The sequence below is a fragment of the Rhinatrema bivittatum genome, chromosome 12 (assembly GCF_901001135.1).
Source record: "Rhinatrema bivittatum chromosome 12, aRhiBiv1.1, whole genome shotgun sequence".
Classification (NCBI taxonomy): domain Eukaryota; kingdom Metazoa; phylum Chordata; class Amphibia; order Gymnophiona; family Rhinatrematidae; genus Rhinatrema; species Rhinatrema bivittatum.
In genome coordinates this window covers 48514565-48535104 of record NC_042626.1, presented here as the reverse complement: position 1 = coordinate 48535104, position 20540 = coordinate 48514565, and the positions used below count along the sequence as shown (strand labels likewise).

The window sequence follows — 20540 nt, the reverse complement described above, 5'->3', positions numbered from 1 at the left end:
TTCAGGTCTGATACCCATAGCCATGAAAGACTGCAAGTACCAACTGTTAAGGCAGAAGCTCTCAATGCTGTATCAAAAGCATCATAGGTTGACGTGACCAAATACTTTCCACATTCCTCTCCCGAGTCTCAATAAGCGAACAAATAATTCTTGCTTTTCTTGACAAATTCTTAAGAATCTTACGTTTTTCCAGTATGGAATGCATATAAAGATCTGAAAAGATGCTATGCAGGAACCAAGCATTGCATTCTGACAGAATTCCTTCCCAAAAAGGATTAAATGTCTGGGGAGTCCTTCCTCAGGGGTACACAGAAACAGTTCCTAGACCTCTTGATCTTTTTGATATTGGACTCTATCCCAACTAGGGCGTCTCAAATCAAACAGCTTTTTGGACACAATACATTTGTGTCCGCTTTCTTATTGATTGGAGATACAAAGAGGGGGGGGGGGGGTCGCCTGCATTCTCATCTGTGCATATCAATGGACCTGGTTAACAGGCACTGACACCAATTCCTTAGGGGCACTGAGGTATTTCGGGAGGTCAAACACTAGTGCCCTCTGATTCTCCTACCTCAAATGGAATGGCTTTCACTAATTAGCAAGTGGACAGATCTTCCTGGGTCGCCAAGGAGGGAAATATTGGTGTCTGAGGCTTAATTTATTAAAATGTATTTATCGCTTAAGCCTAGGTACTACACAATGAACAGAATTACATTCATAAAACAATATACAAAAATATAATAAAACAAAAACAAAAAAAAAAAGTACATCAGTAACCTGCTGCATTAACAGTCAAGCAATATCATAGGACCGTTGCCACCTTGAAGCAAAGCACACGATATGAAGGTTAATGCATAGGCTTGTTTAAGGAAAAAAAGCTTTTAAAGTTTTTCGCACCTTCAGTCTGCCATATGGCTTCTGGGAGAGTGTTCCAGAGTGAAGGCGCTGCGACTGAGAATGCACAGTCTCTACTCTCAACTAGACGAGCATGTTTTAAATAGGGAGTATCTAGCACACCTCTTTGGGAAGATCTTAGAATTCTCATTGGCTGGGTATATCCACAACAAAGCGTTTGCCCATGGAAACAAGGACGAATTTAACAGTTTGTGCACCATCACAGAGATTTTATATTGGATCCTGTGATGAACAGGAATCCAGCAAAGCTTGAAAACTGCAAGGGTGATAGGATCCCTGCAATTCTTTCCCTCAATCAACCCTAACGATGGCGTTTGCAGGAGCTATAGTGTTCTAAAGGTGAGAAGTTGGCAAACCCAAATAGATAGCATAACAATAGTCTATTTATGCTAACATTATGGCCTGTTCCATTAAACGGAAATCAAAGTATTCTACGAGATGTTTCAGGCCACAAAGTTACCTATGCAAACTCTTAAGGCATTTCACATGGGGGAAGGATAGGGGAGGTAACTAGAGCAGAGGTACCCAAATTTGTCCCGGGGAACCACCAGCTAGTCAGGTTTTCAGGATATCCACAATGAATATGTATGACATAAAATCTTCACGCTATGGACGCAATGCATGCAAATTTACCTCATGCATATTCATTGTGGGTATCCTGAAAACCTGACTGGCTGGGGGGTCTTCAGGACAGGCTTGGGAACCACTGGTATAGGAGCGATGAAAGAAGGAAGAGGATCTAAAAACATTTGGTTTTGCCAATGTTCAAAGCCAATTTATTATGATGTAACCATTGTTTAATGGCAGACTTACCTACTGCAATCTATTTCACAGTATTGGATCAGCTGGACTACTCATGGATGAAAAATTGAATCTCAGTAAAAATTCTGTAACCATCAGCAGAGGCCCGCGAGAATCTTACAGACAGGAATTAAATAAATGTTAAACAATAGCGATGACAACAAAAGGCCTTGCCTGAAATTAGTACCAAGAGACTGATACCGGTGGTGGATGCCTGGAATGCCCTTCCGGAGGATGTGGTGAAGACCAGAACTGTGAAGGACTTCAAAGGGGCGTGGGATAAACACTGTGGATCCATAAAGTCAAGAGGCTGCCAATGAAGAGTGGGTGACTCGCCAGAATGATGGCTACTGCCTGGAGTCAATACCCTTATTAAATAAACATACACAGGCTTACGGTGACTCCAACATCGCTCTAAGCTTCAACAGCAAGAGGAAATGTGGAAAAAAGGATTCACACTCACAAAGAGGGGAGTAGCTGGCTTGTTACGGCGGTTACTACCCCAAATCAAATAAGCCTGATACTTCACTTTCAATGCATATACAGCAAAGTTCTCTGATTCAACGGCAGGGGAGAAGAAAAACTGATACTTCACACATCCAGCAGAGCTCTCTGCTTCAACGGCAGGGGAGAAGAAAAGAGGGTTCGCACTCACAAAGCGGGGAGTAGCTGGCTTGTTACGGCGGTTACTACCCCAAACCAAATGTGCCTGATACTTCACTTTCGATGCACATCCAGCATGGCTCTCTGCTTCAACAGCATGGGAGAAGACTTATACGTCACGCATATCCAGCATAGCTCCCTGCTTCAACGGCAGGGGAGAAGAAAAACAACCAATAAGGGCTGTATAACATAGTCTGGGTAAAACAAATAAGCATGGGTGTAGCTTGCTTATTGCGGCGGCTACTACCCCTAACGAATCAAGCTAGATATTTCACTTGGATGCAGCTCCATCACTGCTCTCTACATTAAAGGTGGGGGTGGAAGGGAAATAGAACCAAGAGCTAAGAGAAACAGATAAGTATGAGAGAAAATATGTGTGAAGCTTGCTGGGCAGACTGGATGGGCCATTTGGTCTTCTTCTGCCGTCATTTCTATGTTTCTATGGTACTGTCTCTAGAGGGTGAACGGCCCTCATGCAAGGCTACTTGGGAGAACATATTGGCAGTAACCAGTATCTCCCCTCCTCCCAATAATCGAAGGAGAGCAATGCTGATGCCCCTTGGCCCTCATCCAATGCTCATCAGTGACCCCTGATGACACATTGTGCAGAAATCTTTTCACACATCGGAAGGGAGGAGAGAGAAGTGTCCCTACATCTATGCCTTCAAGCCGTGCTGGATCCCAAGGAAGAACTATTTTCTTCCAATGTACTGCCAGCAGATGATACGGTTCCTGGGTCCACCAATATAGAGAAGGATATGGGACAGGGGCAGGAGATCAGATTTCACAGCCATAACGAAGACACAATCTTGCCATCCTCTCGAGCTTCAGCACCCTGGGGGACATCTTTTGAAAGGTACCTCATATTTAATCCCAAGGCAGTATACGCAGTTGACATGAAAGTCTACAAGAGACGTACAACTGCAGCATGCCACTAGCACGTTTCTCGAACACTGGAAAAATAGTCTATGCAAAAACACCCACTGATGCTACTAGCCACACAGAGACCTAAACAGTATGTGAAAAAGAACAGACGCTTTAAAAACTGCAGAAAAACCTAAGGAATCTAAGAGGCCAAGAGCAGTCAAGAAAGGTACAACCGAGAAGGGAAGCCCAAACAATAGAAAGGCTGAAAACAGCAACACAGACATCTAGACAAAAATGGACTAAGGCTGGTCCCACGGAGGGGTGAAGATGCAGCTCATTCTGCCCACGTTCAGTAAGAGCATGGAAAAAGCTCTGGTAGCTTCTTAGAAGAGGTCTGCCCCCAGGCTCCAATCGATGGCATCACTCACTTGGGACTGCTAACCTGCTTGTCCTCAGGGAAAGCATGGTACCAAAGAGAGAGGCGGAGAGAGAGCAGGAGCCTGAGTCATGGGATAGGGAGAAGAAAGCAGGGGAGAAAGTGCTGAAGTCGACAAGTTCTGGCAGATAGTAGCAGCACACTACACTCGGATGGCATACGGAGGCCTGGAAGTCAGGCGTGCATGCATCATCCTGCCACACTGTGAGAACATAAGGGCAAGGAACATGAGTGCAAAGTGGTTTACCCATTCTATTAAAACAGCAATGTGGCCACTTTTCCTAAGGCTGAAGGGTTGCCCTGCCTGCTCCCAAATCCCACTACTTCTTGTCCAGCACCTTGGGCTCTTAGGCCAGGCGAATCATCCTCAGGAAGCTGTCAGCCCCGCATGAGAATGCATAACACTCCCCCGAGGTATCCTCACAGGACAAGAAGGGATAATCCCCCGACGTGACATCTGCAAACCTCAAGGCCAACAGGCCTCTATGCCCTTGTTGCAACATCAAATCTTTTAAGAGCCGTTGTCTTCCCGGAGACAGGGTGAAAAGGGGGAGATGCGTGCGCACACACACACACACACACAGCTGCAGCAACTTCTTTACCAGCCTGCAGAATGCACACACGCCCGAACCAGCTGCATGTTGAGACCACAACAAACCCAGGCAAGGACTTCCTGAGCCAGCTCACTGCCAGAAGGGAGAGGAGCTTTCTCTGACCCCAGATTTGTGTGCCTCGTTCACGTGCACACACACAGGGATAGATGGGAGTGTAGAGTTCACCAAGACGAAGGCGGTGGAAACAAGAGAACACATGGGCACTAAGGGATGGCTGAGCTGTACATGCCACCCCCACCCCCCACAAACATCTGTCAGGTTATCTAAACCATCCCTAACCTAGCAAATAAATCCCCAACAGCCTGCCAGGCCCTTATTGCATTATCTGTGATACCAAGGACCCTGCACTACTCATCAAAATCTGAAAACATTGGCTCAAGTTTCCAAAAACTTATTTTAAGGGCTGGTCTGACCGGAGTTTGGTTCTCAGACCAGCACCCACACCTCTGGCTGGCTAGGAAGGGTGGAAGTGGTGCTCCCAGCCCTTGGGAATGGAGAGCAGTGTCACTGCACAAAGATACATGGGGCTCAGCTCAAAGGCACCCCCAGTGCCGGGAGGGGAGAGGAAAGGGGAGGGGGGAGAGGGAGATCCCAGGAAGCTCTCAGCGAAGGCTCATGCTGCTGCAGCCTCAGTACAGACCCGATCAGATTCAGCCGAAAGCCCCAAAAGGAGCCAAAGAAAACATCTGGATAAAAGGGAAAAAACTGTTTCTGATAATCCAGAGGGCTGTGAAAAAAAAAAACCACAAACGCCCCCGTTTGCTCTGATTTATATTTTACTCCCAAGGAAACATGCGTGTTTAAAGTTTAAAAAAAAACACCTCTTTGATCTTGGGCTGGCCCAGTGGCAGGGCGAGGTCATGCGGAGGAACCTCTGTTCCAGTCCCAGTTCATGGCTTCCACCTCCTAGCTGGGGGAGGTGGCACTCACAGCCTGTGGGGGTGCTCTCATCGCCACGCCACAGTAGTAAGGCTCAGAGTGCCCTGGGCTCCAGTCGAAGCTGCAGTCTCTGGCTGGGGCTACAAGAGAGGTGTGTAAAAAAAAAAAAAAAAAAAAGGAGGGAAGTCCTTGATTTTACCCTTGTGTATCCGTTGGGGGCTCCCCCTCTACTTCCCGCCCACTGTACAGGCACAACTGTGGGCAGACAAAGCATGAAAGAAGCACAAAGCTCTGAAGAGTGAACATGCAGAATGGACAAAGATCTCAGAACAAGCAAAAGCAGACAGCAGACGACGTGAGGGATTTAAAGCTACGATGCCCAGCGAAGACTGCCTGCAGCATGGATTTTAAAAATCGGGGGAAAACGCTCGGCCAGAGCCCGTCCTCTTCACCCTGTCCCCCAGCCCAGCACATGTCCGAGCAGTGCCGTATACACACCCCCTGCCAAGGGGGTTATACCCTTCTACCTCCACCCTACCCATTGGGGAAGGGAGGGCAACAGGCTAGGGGGCCCAGGGTTTTTTTTCTTGCAGTAAAAACAGTGCAGCAGGTCCGCGGGGCCGATCGTTCGTGTTGCTCTGAAATGCCAGCATTCTTTCCTTAGAGGCTTAATTTCCTGCAACTTCTACAAGAAAGAAAAAATAAAACTTGTGCCACCCAACACTTCTGCTAAAAAAAAAAAAAAAAAAAAAGGCTGGGGTAGGTCCTTTTGCCCAAAAGGTGCACATTTTCAGGTGAAGTCTGCACTTGCACAAGTGTGTGTGTGTGTGTTAATTTTTTTCTCCTTTCCAGAAGCGGCAGGAAAACAAAAAGCTTGGAGACAGTGGTGGGGTGACGGGACGGAGCTTCCTCACAGTGACCGTAGGCTATCCTGAAGATCTCGGCTGCCGTGGGGAGGGGGGGGGGGAAGGGGGCTCCCAAAGATTGGAGTCCAGGCCGCTGCTTCTCTCTGCCAAAGAAACAAAAACCTCCCAGCCCCAAGCCAGAGCTTTTCTCTGCCATGCGCCAAACGCTGCTGGAAAATATTTAAAGAGAGACACCCATTTCACTGCAGGCTCTGGCCTTGTCCTTCGGCGGCTTTTCAAATCGGAAAGCAGAGGGGACCGGGCCCTCTGCCACCGTCCTTCAAGGCCTTGTGCAAGTTAAGGGCGTTCCTAGCACGGCTCATGTCCTGTGGAAAAATACACTGGGAGTGTCAGGAGAGTAAAATATACACACACGCACCCCCCCAAGCCCCCAAACCCTGCCTAACCAGAAACCACTGCAGGGCAGAAGATCTTCGCAAGCAGATAGCAAAGTATGACTAGGCTCTAAAGAGGGGGGCAAAAGCATCCAGGAAGTTGCCTCCCCCACCCCCCAGACCTGGGGAGAGGGGGGAAAGACCTTGCACTGTCATCCTTCCAGATCTCAGGACTTATCTCCAGACATCACTCCCCCAGCAAATGCAGAAAGAGCTAAATAAATAAAACTAGAGACGTTGCACACAGACACACGGACCTGTTTCTCAGGCTCCCAGGCTCCTTTCCAACTTCATATTTAAAACCCCCAGCGCTATGGACCTGGAGGGACATGGCTTAAGATTAAATGATGCCTGCTTTTTTTTATTCTGAAAGGTGACCTGGGTCGGTGCTCAGGGGAAAGGGAGTCAAAAGCCGTATAAAAGGAGGAGGGGAACACGCCGCTCCCGGTCTTACAGGCGAGCACTGCTCTCATGGGGGAAAAAAAAACTACTCCTCCAACCGCATCAGGCAAACGTGTTCAAATACTTCAACAAGTTTTCAGGCAAAAGTTCAAGCCTACAAAGCAACAGAAAACAAAATTAAGCAGTCCAGACCAAAACTCTGTGCTTGCAAAATGTTAAGCCTGCCGTGCAGGAGCGTAGCAGGGAGGGCCGCGAGAGCCGGCCGGACATCAGGGCATCAGTGTCTCCACGAGAAAGGCTGGAATGCGTTTTAACAATTTGCCAAAAATTCCAGCAACCGCATCTAGGGAATAGAAAATAAATGGAAAGTACCTGCCAAATGACCCTTCTCGCCCCACCCGAGCACAAAAGTGTTGCTACGATATCCAATACTGAGCTGTGCAATAGAATTCCCCTGGCTACGATGCACCTGCCCCAAAGAGCTTACACTGGGACCGAGCACAGGACACAGGAGGGGGAAAAATGGGGGATCATGTGATTTGAGGGGGGGGGGGGGGGGCAGACCCCGAGGTAAGCCAGGCCCCCTGAGCAGTGGAAATAGCATGAAAACAGCCAATGCCCTGGTCTGAGGAAGGACTGCAGGAAACGCTTCCCTAGGAGAGAAAGGGGGGGTGGGGAAGAGTCAGAGCCAGCCCCATGTCACAGAGCAACCATGGAGAGACTCCAGCGCTTGCCTCCAAATGGAAGAAGACATCTGCTGGCAAAACCAAGTTGATATTTCTATTTATTTATTTTTTACAGCCAAGAACAGTTTTATCACTTGTGGTGTCTCACACAAAGCCAATTCCCTACTAACCCGAGAACTGTCCCTAACCCATGGTGTGGCCATGTGCTCTATCCTGTCACTCCAGAGACCTGGGACAAGGACTGACTAACTAACAGGTACAGCCGCTGCAGGCTCTTACAGCGCCACCCAGAGGCTAATTAGAGAGCTGCACTGGAGGCAACTGCAGGAAGCTGCCTCCGCTTTCTGTTCTCCGGGGGAGATAGGTCCCTGATGAGAGCTGGATATCCAAAAAAAGAGAGGGATTATGTAAGAGGATAAAAAACTAAATGTAAGGTTCCATGCAAATTAAAAAAATAAAATAGGTGACACACCCACACTCTCCCCTTGCCAAGAGTGCACTGCACCTCATCTGCAGAGCCAATCCATCCAGATTTTTTGCAATGGATAGAAGTACCCAAAAATATTTTGTGTTCTATTTCTTAAATTAAAGTTAAGACACAATTGTAAATTTGGATCCAATGGTCATTTGGATATTAAGGAAATGAAAAATCAAGTCACAAACAAAACTCCTGAAAAACGCACTGCAAGTGTGGAGTGGCCAATGCACAACCATAGCAAAATCATATTATGCAGGATGAGATGTCCAGAGGGCCCCTGCCACTGGGCCCGTTGGGTCCTCTGCTCTCTCCTTTATGGAGGGGCAAAGGGACATTTATTTATTTGACGCTTTTTTATACCGGTATTAGTGGACCCATCATACCGGTTTACATTAGAACCGCAGATAGAAAATACATCAAACAGGTACTGGGCATGGGAAAACAGAGTATAGAGAGAGAGATAAGAGGCCGAAAACTGGCATAAGTAAACATAAAATGTAAATAACATGACCTCAAGAGCTTTGTTTGCAAAAACAATACCTGAAACTTGGATTATATGCCAGATCTATGGCTTGGCTGCTGCCTTATAATACTGTACAAGCTTTTACCTAAGGATATTTTTATTTGTGCGAATGAGGTTTTATATTTTAAATTCGTGTGTTTATTATGCATATGCTATTATATTTATAGATTGCACAATAAATATCACAATTACAAAATACAATCGCATGGATAAGAGTGGGATATCGCATACAACAGACTAATCAAAACACAAGGCCCAGGACTGCAGGACCAACACACAAGCCAGACCTCCACCTTTCAAATCCCCTTTTATAGATGCAGCGGGGGGGGGGGGGGGGAAGCACCTGCTCCAAGATTTAGCTAAGCCTGCCCTGCCAGGAAGAAAAGGGGGGGGGGGGGGGATTTCTTTTTTTAAATATCTGCTCCAGCAGACAAGCTGCCTGGAGAAAGCACAGCCCAGTCTTCTGCCCTGCAGAAACCACCAGCTAGTGGGGGGTAGGGGGAATGAGATTCCCGCACTGGGCCACCCAGTTTACAGCACCAAAAGGACGGAGACGGGGCATGGCTGGAGCATCTCCGACACAGGCGCTCCCACCAGTGAGATGCAGCAGAGAGACGACACAGAGGTAATTAAGTAACGGGGCTACTGTGCGCTGGGCCTCCAATTTGCATCTCTGGGCTACTGCTTCAAGGCGGCTGTCAACATGGTCACTCATTCTGGGGATGGGAGGCAGAGCTGTAGCCAAGCGAAAAACCATGCTCTCACCTATTACACAAGACATGACACCACGAGTTCAATGTTTGTACAGCAATGCCCATGGCCAGTACAAGGGTATTAGAGGCCCTAGGGGAAACTTTACAGCCTTGCACCCCCCATCCCATCTCACCCTCCTCACACACAATTACAAATTATTCATTTATAACAGATTTTACATGAAAAAGAACACTCAAAGCACAGTCTTCTGAGGTAAAAATATCACTTACAATATGTATATTATGTTTACATGCACTGCTGAGATGCCAACCAGAAAACCCTACAAACAAGCAAGAGACGCTTGGAATCTGTATGGGATTAGGCCTATTGTAATGCGTATTGAGCATGGGCATGACTCAAGAGAGCCATGAGAAAAAATAATTTCTATATAAAAACAGCACTAACTGTCAGCACTCAAACAGCAACAACCCTACCTATGAAAGTTAACAATGAAAATATTACACCAGGCCTAAAACACCAACACACCCCCTATTAGGAAAAACAGAACAATCCAAGCTGCTATAGATCCCTGCATAGAAACTACACACTATCAACTCACTTCAGTCACACATGCAAAAAACACAGATAGACCCTCAAATACAGAATAAAGAGGCCATACAGTATAAAAGGAAATGTACAGACAAAAAAAATGAACTGGAAACCACAAGCCAAATTCTGTATGCACTGCAAAAATGGAAAAAATAGAAGCATTACCACTCCTCATAAAACAAAATTAGTAAAACCATACCATTAAAAAGAATTCAAAACAGTTAATAGAATAATAACCCTTTAATCCAGCTGTTTCTACATTAGACATCTACCATTGTATTACTTCCATTTATATGAATGTATCAACCTTGCAGCATTCATTTTATTTATGAATGTTTTATCTGTAAACAGTTATGAACTAGTGATTCTCACATGGAATGATGGTATATAAAACATTTAAATAAATAATATTCAGTAATTAAAAAAAACTCATAAAAATCTTCCAAACATCAATAAAATATTTCAAAACAGACATCAACTAACTCCAAACAATTAAAATAAGGATTTAAAACATTCCTCGTTATCCATAGCCTGGAACTTTTGATTTCCAGATGCCCTGAAATTGTCATGGATTAGCAGGCAGAGAGTAACTGGGGTAGCTGTCACTCACATGCCGTCTCTCACTTTCCGCCACACACACTCTTCTCACTCACATCCTCCTTGATGTAGCGGGCAGCAGCAGCCTCCTTCAGCTCCTGTGGCCAAGGGAATGTCTTCCGGCCACGGGGCCCAAGCCAGCTCTAGCACTGAAATATTTCTGGCAGGGTGCACTCCTCTGAAGCAGCCCAGCCCCACCGAAATTGATGGCGTTGTAAACAAGGCCTAAGTAGAAAAGCAGTGCACCCCCGCCAGAACCAATAGCGTTGCCAGCGGGGCACGCTACTTTTCCACTTACTAAGGCCACACCGACTATGCTGTCAATTGACAGGCCGCGCTGCTTTTGCTGGGGACCCGCCAGCTGCACTGCTCTCCTTAGCAAATGGCAGCGCTACGGCACCTTCTGGTGGGAGGGGGCCTCAAAGGCTCGAAAAACAGAACAGAAGCACAAAACTTGGTAAACCATAAAATCCAACAAGAGGACCCACCATACTCCTATACATTTTCCATTTCTAGTTTTAGTAGCCACAACTGTGCTTGGAAGGACCCCAGCAAAATCAGAGTTGCTTACCTGTAACAGATGTTCCCCAAGGACGGTAGGATGGCAGCCCTCACACATGGGTGACATCATCAGATTGAGCCCGATGCGGAAAACCTGTGTCAAAATTTCTAGAAAGTTTGACTAGGGCACACTGAGCATGCCCTATACCACGCGTCCACAGGGTCCCTCTTATTTTTATTGTAATTCTATTACGAGACTGAAAACAAAAAAAAATAGGAGAAACCCAATTCTGCAGGGTGGCAGGCAAGTTTTGTGAGGATTAACATCCTGCTGTCCTTGGAGAACATCTGTTACAGGTAAGCAACTGCTTTCCTCCAAGGACAAGAAGGATGGTAGTCCTCACAGAACATATAGAAAGACATGGTTTAATGGAACAAAGTCAGCATGGCTTTACCCAGGGCAAGTCTTGCCTCACAAATCTGCTTCACTTTTTTGAAGGAGTTAATAAACATGTGGATAAAGGTGAACCGGTAGATGTAGTATACTTGGATTTTCAGAAGGCGTTTGACAAAGTTCCTCATGAGAGGCTTCTAGGAAAAGTAAAAAGTCATGGGATAGGTGGCGATGTCCTTTCGTGGATTACAAACTGGCTAAAAGACAGGAAACAGAGAGTAGGATTAAATGGGCAATTTTCTCAGTGGAAGGGAGTGGACAGTGGAGTGCCTCAGGGATCTGTATTGGGACCCTTACTTTTCAATATATTTATAAATGATCTGGAAAGAAATACGGCGAGTGAGATAATTCAATTTGCAGATGACACAAAATTGTTCAGAGTAGTTAAATCACAGGCAGATTGTGATAAATTGCAGGAAGACCTTGTGAGGCTGGAAAATTGGGCATCCAAATGGCAGATGAAATTTAATGTGGACAAGTGCAAGGTGATGCATATAGGGAAAAATAACCCTTGCTATAGTTACACAATGTTAGGTTCCATATTAGGTGCTACCACCCAAGAAAGAGATCTAGGCGTCATAATGGATAACACGTTGAAATCGTCGGTTCAGTGTGCTGCGGCAGTCAAAAAAAGCAAACAGAATGTTGGGAATTATTAGAAAGGGAATGGTGAATAAAACGGAAAATGTCAAAGCCTATGTATTGCTCCATGGTGAGACCGCACCTTGAATACTGTGTACAATTCTGGTTGCCGCATCTCAAAAAAGATATAATTGCGATGGAGAAGGTACAGAGAAGGGCGACCAAAATAAGGGGAATGGAACAGCTCCCCTATGAGGAAAGACTAAAGAGGTTAGGACTTTTCAGCTTGGAGAAGAGACGGCTGAGGGGGGATATGATAGAGGTGTTTAAAATCATGAGAGGTCTAGAACGGGTAGATGTGAATTGGTTATTTAGTCTTTCGGATAACAGAAAGACTAGGGGGCACTCCATGAAGTTAGCATGTAGCACATTTAAAACTAATCAGAGAAAGTTCTTTTTCACTCAACGCACAATTAAACTCTGGAATTTGTTGCCAGAGGACGTGGTTAGTTCAGTTAGTATAGCTGTGTTTAAAAAAAGGATTGGATAAGTTCTTGGAGGAGAAGTCCTTATGGGAGGCTTCAGTTGAAGCAGATCCTGCATGAAATGTATAACTATAGGCTGTACAGAGATGGGCTTACATCTACACCGTGGTGGTATGCACCAATCGCACTAAGATGAATTCTGATGGAGATAGTTTTTAAGTCAACCTCTGAAAGGTGTAGAAGGTAGTCTAGCAGTTTTTGTGGGGCAGGAGAACGGTGCTGCTCACACCATACGGAAAACATCCTCCACTTCAGTCTGTAGGACTTTCTAGTGGAAGGATTTCTGGAAGCCACCAGGACCTAAGACATCCTCAGAAAGATCAAGCGGTTGCAGGATTAATTTCTCAACATCTAGCCTATGAGCGTCAGGGCCTGGAGGTTGGGATGCTACAGCCTGCCCTGGTCTTGCATGATGAGATCTAGAGAAATCCCCAGACTGATTGGTTTCTGGATAGATTTCTCCCGCAGGAGTGAAAACCACACCTATCTCAGCCAGTGAGGGGCAATGAGTATCACAATCCCTCTGTCCTCACGAATCTTCAAGAGAGCCTCCGCCACTAAGGGAACCATAAGAATATAAGACATGCCATACTGGGTCAGACCAAGGGTCCATCAAGCCCAGCATCCTGTTTCCAACAGTGGCTAATCCAAGTCACAAGTACCCAAATGGAGGATACGCATACAGAAGACCCGTGCCCCAATGATGGGCAACGGCATCCGAGGCTAGTTTGCTGTCTGACCTGGACAGAGAGCAGAACAGAGGCACTTTCTGGTTTCAGGGGGGGACACAAACAGATCTATGTCAGGGCTCCCTTAGAGGTGGAAAATCCGATTTTCTACCCCCTGGTCCAGGGACTACTAGTGGGATCTGAAGGCTTGGCTCAGCCTGTCCGCCATCACATTCTCCATTCCGGCCAGGTACATAGCCCTGATCACCATCCCATGTGACCAGGACCAGATCTGGACTGCTTCCTGACACAGGAGGTACGATCCCGTGCCTCTCTGCTTGTTGACATACCACATGGCTACTAGGTTGTCGGTCTGGATCAGGACAATTTTGTTGGACAGCCAATCTCAAAGCCCATAGCGTGTACCTGATCGCCTGAAGCTCCAGGAAGTTGATTTGACAAGAACGTTTCTGAGCGGAACACAGCCCCTGGGTGCCGATCCCATCTACATGATCTCCCCACCCAGGGTAGATGGATCTGTGGGTAGCACAATTTGAGTAGGGACACTCCGAAAGGAAATCCCCCTTTCCAGATTGGAGAGTTCCCGCAATCAGGACAGAGTCCCAGAGAGACTAGGCGATTCAGATGCAATCCTGGAGGCTCTGAATGGCCTGACGCCACTGCAACCTCAGGATCCATTGGGCTCTGCACATGTGTAAGTGTGCCAAGGGAGTGCCATGGACGGTCATGGCCATGTGACCCAACAGCCTCAACATGTGCCAAGCTGAAACCTGCTGGGTCTGTTGTACCTCTGTGCAATGGCTGCCAGGCTGACAGCTCTCTGGCCCAGCAGAAAGGCCCTTTCTAGCAGGGCTCCGATGAAGTCCAACTGAGGTGACGGACTGAGATGGGACTTTGGGTAGTTGTGAACGAATCCTAGTGACTCCAACACCCTAATGTTCAAGCGCATGGACTGGATAGCCCCTGCCTGAGATGTGTCCAGCCAATCGTCCAGATACGGGAAAACATGCACTCCCAGTCTGCAGAGGTGCGTTACCACCATGGCCAGGCACGAGCCCAAACACCACCACCCTGTACTGGAAGTGGTGTTTCCTGTGACCAGGAAAGATCTCAATAAGGGTGAATGCGTCCTTTAGGTTGAGGGAGCATAGCCAGTCCCCTTTTTGCAAAAAGGGGATCAAGGTACCCAGGGAAACCACCCTGAACTTTTCTTTTCTAAGAAGCTTGTTCAGGGCCCTCAGGTCTAGGATGGGATGAGTCCTCCTGTTATCTTTGGAATTAGGAAGTACCTGGAGTAGAATTCCCACCTTCTTTGCCCTGATGGTATGAGCTCGACCACCCTGGCCATTAAGAGGGAGGAGAGCTCCATTTGTAGCACCTCCCAATGTGTTACCAACCCCCAAAACGGGACACTAAATAGGTTTGATACCCCTGGCAGATGATGGATAAAACAGACTGGTCAGAAGTTACATTAGGCCACCGTTCGTAAAGAACCGCAGCCTGCCCCCAATCAGAAGGTCCATCATCCCAGGTACGGGCAACAAGCTTATGCTCCATACGGCCCAGTCAAAACCCCATCCCCGGAGTTGTCTGCGGAGCTGGCTTAGGCTTGGGAGCTCTCTGCTGCTTGGAACAGGTGCGGGAGCTCTGATGGTATGTATTGATGGCCTCCTGGATGAGGAGGATGGGTCTGGAGTGCTGGTGGAGATTTGTCAGAGTTTCATTATGGTCCCAGAGTTGGGCCACAGCATGTTTTACTCTATCACCTAAGAGATTCTCTCCAGTGCACAGCACGTCAGCAGGTCGTTCCTGTACCTCTGGTTTGAGATCAGAGACCGGGAGCCATGCCAGTTTTTGGGCACTGACTCCCGTTGCAGAGACCCTCGATGCCATTTCTAAACACGCACGGACCTCGCATTTTCCATACACCAAACCCTTGAGCACCAGCTGTTGAGGCAGCTGCTCAGCCACTTCCTGAATCTGCTTCCAGATGTCCCGTGAGTATTGGCTCATGTAGAGCTGATAGAGAGTGATGCGGGCAGAGTGGGTCCGAAAGTACGTGAACCCTCGAGGGTGGATTCAACCACCACAGATTAGTGGGATAGATGATGCTTATCAAATCCAGCAGCCGGCTGTGCACCTTCCTATTCACAGGAGGCACTACGAGGGGGTGTTCCCACATCCTCAAAGCAACTCTGTAAGGATCTCTTGTACAGGACTGCCACGATCTCCTTAGGAGGATCCACAAACTGAAGAACCTCAAGCATTTTGTGTCGGGAGACCATCTGAATCTTTGGAGGAGGATTCCATCTGATCATCGCTCTAGGGGTCATAGGGACCATCATTCTCACTGTATACCATAGGGGATAGGAGCCTAGGTGTTCAGCAGACGTCCAGAGGTGCAGGCACCAATGGAACTGGACAGAGGATTAACGGCCTTGGTGTCCCTGCTGGCCTCGGCAGAGCATCCTCCTTGGAGGAACTAGTGACAACCACCATACCGGTGCCGTCCCAGGAACAGATGCCAGCTGGGTCGATAAGGCAGCAGAAACAGTACAAGCATGGATGGCATCAGCTCCAGTGCCATCGATGCTGCGGGTCCAAAGCCCTATAAGCGCCTGCTCCACTATCAGCTAGACTCGACGCTCCAGGTCCTCCTCAAACGTTACCAATGTCAACACCGACTGGGAGAAAGGAGGGGTAGCCAGATACTTCCTTGGACCTGTCAGGGGGATCGGCAGCTGGCACCAGGACCGGTGGAGACAGTCACGGACCCTGGGCATCAATGGAGGTTTGGAACTCCTCATAATGGGGTCACTTCTGAGGCATCACGGTAAAAGCTGGTGCACCCCCATGCCCGGCACCGTACATCAATGGTGCCCGGCACCGATGCTTCTTGGTCTTCAAGGACAATGAAACAGGCATCCTCAGCCCAGAAGAGATAGACAATGGTTGGTCTTCGGCGCCCATATCCACCAGCGACCTCGACTGAACAGACTGTCCTGCCAATATCAATGGCATGGTGTCCATCAGTGCGGCTCAGAGATCCTCCGATGCAGATGGCTCAGACTTCTTCAACCTGAAGAGGTTGCCCATCTTGTCAAGTCGAAGCCAACATCCCCTTCAGGGTCATCTATACGCACAAGCAGCAACCCTGGACGTCATATGATGCTCCCAGGCAGAGGATGTAAACTTCATGAGGATCGGTGATCAGACATGGTCCTTAGGTACAGCAGCAGAAGCCAGACATGGTCATGATGCAAAACAAAAACCGGGAAAAATACGGAATGGCGGCAGTGGGCTATGGAGAACATGCACCGCCACCATGGGGGGAACCGACCGCGAAAGGAAACTTACCTGAATGCAGAAAACTGACTGGGGACACTAAGAGGAGGTACTGAGAGAGACCCAGTGACAGACTTTCAAAGACAGACAGTAAAAAAAAAAAACTGCAAAAAAAAGTTTTCCACAAGGCAAAAAGCCAAAGTTTTAGAATTCAATCCAACTGCGATGCTGACAGCTCAGCGAAAAAAAAAAAAAAAAAAGAGACTGAAGAGGGACCCCTCGTGGACATGTGTTATAGGGCATGCTGGGAATGCTCAGGGTGCCTATTTTTCTCAAACTTTGACACAGGTTTTCCGCATCGGGCTCCATCTGATGATGGCACCCATGTGTGAGGACTACCATCCTGCCTGTCCTTGGAGAAGATGAGATAACTAAGAAGGGAGGAGGGGGTAGTGAAGCAGAGATGATTTATGTCATAGAATTTTCTAACTAGAATTAGCAAGTTAGCATGTGTAATGGAGACTATGCTGCCCCGAATTTACAGAACAACCCTCTTCCTCCCTCACCTCCGACAGTGCTCCAGGTTTACAATGGATCACCATAATGTGATACCTAATTATATACCACTCCACCCCCATAGGTTATAAAGTCATCATATGCAGCAATACCTCATCATACCACCCACCCATAGAGTATAAGGTCATCATATGCAGTGGCTATTTGATACAACACCCTCTCTTCCCCATGTTATAGCGACACCTCATTATATCCCTCTCCCAAATTATAAAGTCACCATACACATCAACGCCTTGTTAAATAATCCAGGGAGTGTTACAAAGAAGCATCGCTGTGAATAGTGATCTTATCACCCATTCAGTTGGGGAGACAGAGGTCACTATATTCTGTGACACCTCATAACAACCTTCTCTCCCTCACCCAGTTATAAAAGGTCACCGTATAGAGCGACACCTTCTTATAAAAAACAGTTTATTATACAGTCACCCCTTACTATGCCGCTCCAGGGTTATAAAGTCATCATATATGGCAACATACACCAGTGACAAGTGTCTCACATCTGGCAGAAACGACAACGCAGGGACTACCCAAAGTGGCAAGTGCAAGAGCAAACCATACAGACGAAAAAAAAAATCAATTTTTTTAGTTTGAAATGAAGTCTAGGGAGCCAAAGAGCCCAGCCCAGACACCAGCTCACCCCACCAGACAATATATTTCAGAGTACTATAAAGAGGGGGGCATAAGGAGCTGGGAGCCCCATAACTCACACCTTCAAACAGAGCCAGCAAGCACGGGCGAAAAGACGTTGAATGAGCACTGGTGGTCACGCCGGTCATGTTTTACCTCTTTTTTCCTGGGTTCTCAGTGTGGCTTGGCCACCTTCCCACCTCACAGCCTCCAGTCCTGCACATCCTACTACCCCCCCCCCCCCCCCTGCCAGGACCAAGGTGAAAATGGACTTGTCTAGAATTCACAGTCTGGCACCAAGACTCAAGAGAATGGATCAGTACTTCAAGACTACCCTCTCTGCGGTTCTCTCTGGGGCAAGTCAATATCCCCCCACGCCTTCAGGAGAAAAATTACTGTGCAACCCTAGGACTTTGCTTAGACACCAACTGTGCCCCGCTTACTTAGCAGTGACAACATGCAGGATGGGCAACGCAACAGTGAAGTAAACAAAAAACGGAAACCAAGGACAATCTCAAAGACACCTTCAAACCACAAGAGGGGGAAGGTGCACTACAACATGAAGTTGGCAATGATCATTAAAATCCAAACTAGATACAAATAAAACAGGGGTACTCACAGGGGTACGTGTCGCTGCTCAATGTCCACTCTGGCCAACTCCTCCTCCTCGACATCTGACTCCCCTCCCGAGCTGCTGTCCGTTGCGTCCGAGTCAAAAGCTCTCTCTACTGTCCGCAGGTTGACTGTGCTGCTGGCTGTGAATCTCTCCAACTCGGCTGTCACAGAGTCGCTCCTCAGGAAGCTACTGAGCCCTTCGGAGGTGCCCGCCTCGTTCGCCACCTTCCTTAGGGCTGCCTCAGCCTTGCGGGTCAGCATAAGCTGGCTGCGCTGCCGCACTGGGTCCAGGCTGGGCAAAGAGCTCAGGGCCTTCTCCAGGAAGCCCCCTAGCTGCTGCTGAATGTGTCTCTCCACCTGCTTGGCCTGAACCACCTGCAAGCGTTTCTGCAGCCTGCGGGCTCGGCCCTCCATGTCACTCTGGCGCCTTAGCAGAGCCCGCATGCGTGCCTCGGCGTCCAGGCCAAAAAGACTCCCAGGCAGAGCCGCCTTCTGCGGCTGCTGCTCTTCTGCTGTGGCCTTGGGCCTGAAATTCGAGCAGCCAGCGTCCGTGCCGGAAGCAGACGGAAACCTGTCGCCGCCTCCAGTTCCCTGAGCTGTCCTCTCGGCGGGGCTAGCACGAGGCTCGCTGGCAGGGCCATTACTGCTAGATACCCCCTCCAGGCTTTGATGTGGACGAGTGCAATTGATCAAGCCCATTTTGGAGTCTCCCACCCCCAAAGCGCTTTCATCTGTGCCATGGGAGGAGGGGGGAGGTGCACATCTGCCTCCATTGAGGGGGCTGATGTTCTCGTGATCGGCGCTAGTGGCCTTTGACAGTTTCTTGGCCAGGCCATTGACAGGCGCCTGTGGCAGTGTCGCCTGGCTGCTGGCACTCATGGTTTTCAGAGTCTCCAAGGACAGCTCCAGGACCGGCTGCCTCCCCAGTAGCTCGGCCCGGAGGTCGTTGCTCTTCAAAAAGGACTGCGATAGAAGCGAGTGAGACTTCAGCACCGTCTGCTTGCTGAAGACCCCCTGCAGCTTTAGAGATTCCTTAGAAGAGACTGAAGTCACATCTGAGCAGAGGTAAGAGGCCACCAGTGGCTGCAGCTTGCCTAGCTCTTCCTTCTTGGGGTTGTTTCGGAAGTCTAGGCTGGGTTCGCCGGCGGTGATGGCGGCCTTCCGCTTGGTTCCGTTGGTTGCGACAAGGAGGTTGCTTGTGCTGCCGTTGCTCTCCGTGCCGCCCGGGGACAGGGTAGACGACGGGGGAGCCAGTTTGAAGCGAATATGGTGCGCTTCGGCGGCTGCGTCAGTGAGTGCGGGTGCCATCGCAGCCATTCAGCACAGAGAGGCGGGAAGTCCAGCTCGCCCTGGTGCAGAGGCCAGCTCAGCCGCCTCTCCCTGCCCAGGCACTGAAACACCTGCAAATGAAAAAGGAAAGAAGAAGAAAAAAAAAAAAGTTACTCCAAGGAAAACACTTAGAAAAAAAAGCAGAAAAACCCTAGCCCTAAAACAAAGACAGATACCCTCACATTTCAGAAAAGCTATGATTTTAGATGCACACTGCATGTGGGGCTGCCAACAAGCTCTGAGACTTAACAGGTTGCACCAGTCCTGGTTTAACCCCCATCGTCCACTTTTCTTAGAGAAAGTGGAAGCAGGAGACTGGAAATGGAAGTCCAGAACTGGTCTTGGTTATGCTGGAGGTGCCAAGTAATGTTTAGTGTCAGGGAGGGCTACCCCAACCGGTGCCACCAAAAGCAAAAAGGGAAGTTATATATGGGGGCGAAACCACCCAGGGTACAAAGCTAAGAGATGATGGCTGAGGAGAGTCACAACTACATTAAAAAAAAAACAAAAAACAATTAAATTTTTCAATACTACAAAATTCAGCCCATTTGTAATGAGAAACCAGATCAAAATGCAAGTGTTTGCATTGAACGTGTACTCCAAATGCAGCGCCATGCAGCTACTCACACGGTTACAGGGTCTCTACAAAAAAAAGCTTACAAGAGACGTCTAAGCCCTGGGAAGCTAAATGTGGTACCTGCGATCACAAAAGGTAAGTGAGAGCAAGGATAAAGATGGAACTTCTCCTCAGTATGTTCCCTCTCTATAAACTCTTATGGCAGTCAGCACCAGCAGGTGCAAAATCTCAAGGGCTGTAACAAGACCGGCAGGTTCATAAAACCACAGGAATGAAAACAGGGCCCATCCGACCTGC

At 48.1% G+C, this 20540-nt stretch overlaps 1 protein-coding gene across 5 annotated transcripts in view; it reads right to left on the bottom strand.

Moving 5' to 3' along the window:
* The window catches only part of KANSL1 (KAT8 regulatory NSL complex subunit 1), a 128845-nt gene that overhangs the window by 84288 nt on the left and 24017 nt on the right, over window positions 1–20540 (bottom strand). For all 5 annotated transcript variants that reach the window (XM_029572631.1, XM_029572630.1, XM_029572627.1 and 2 more), the window contains exon 2: window positions 18342–19737. In XM_029572631.1, coding sequence (XP_029428491.1) covers window positions 18342–19654 — 1313 coding nt within the window. In that variant the 5' untranslated portion in view covers window positions 19655–19737. The remainder of the gene's footprint in view (window positions 1–18341; window positions 19738–20540) is intronic.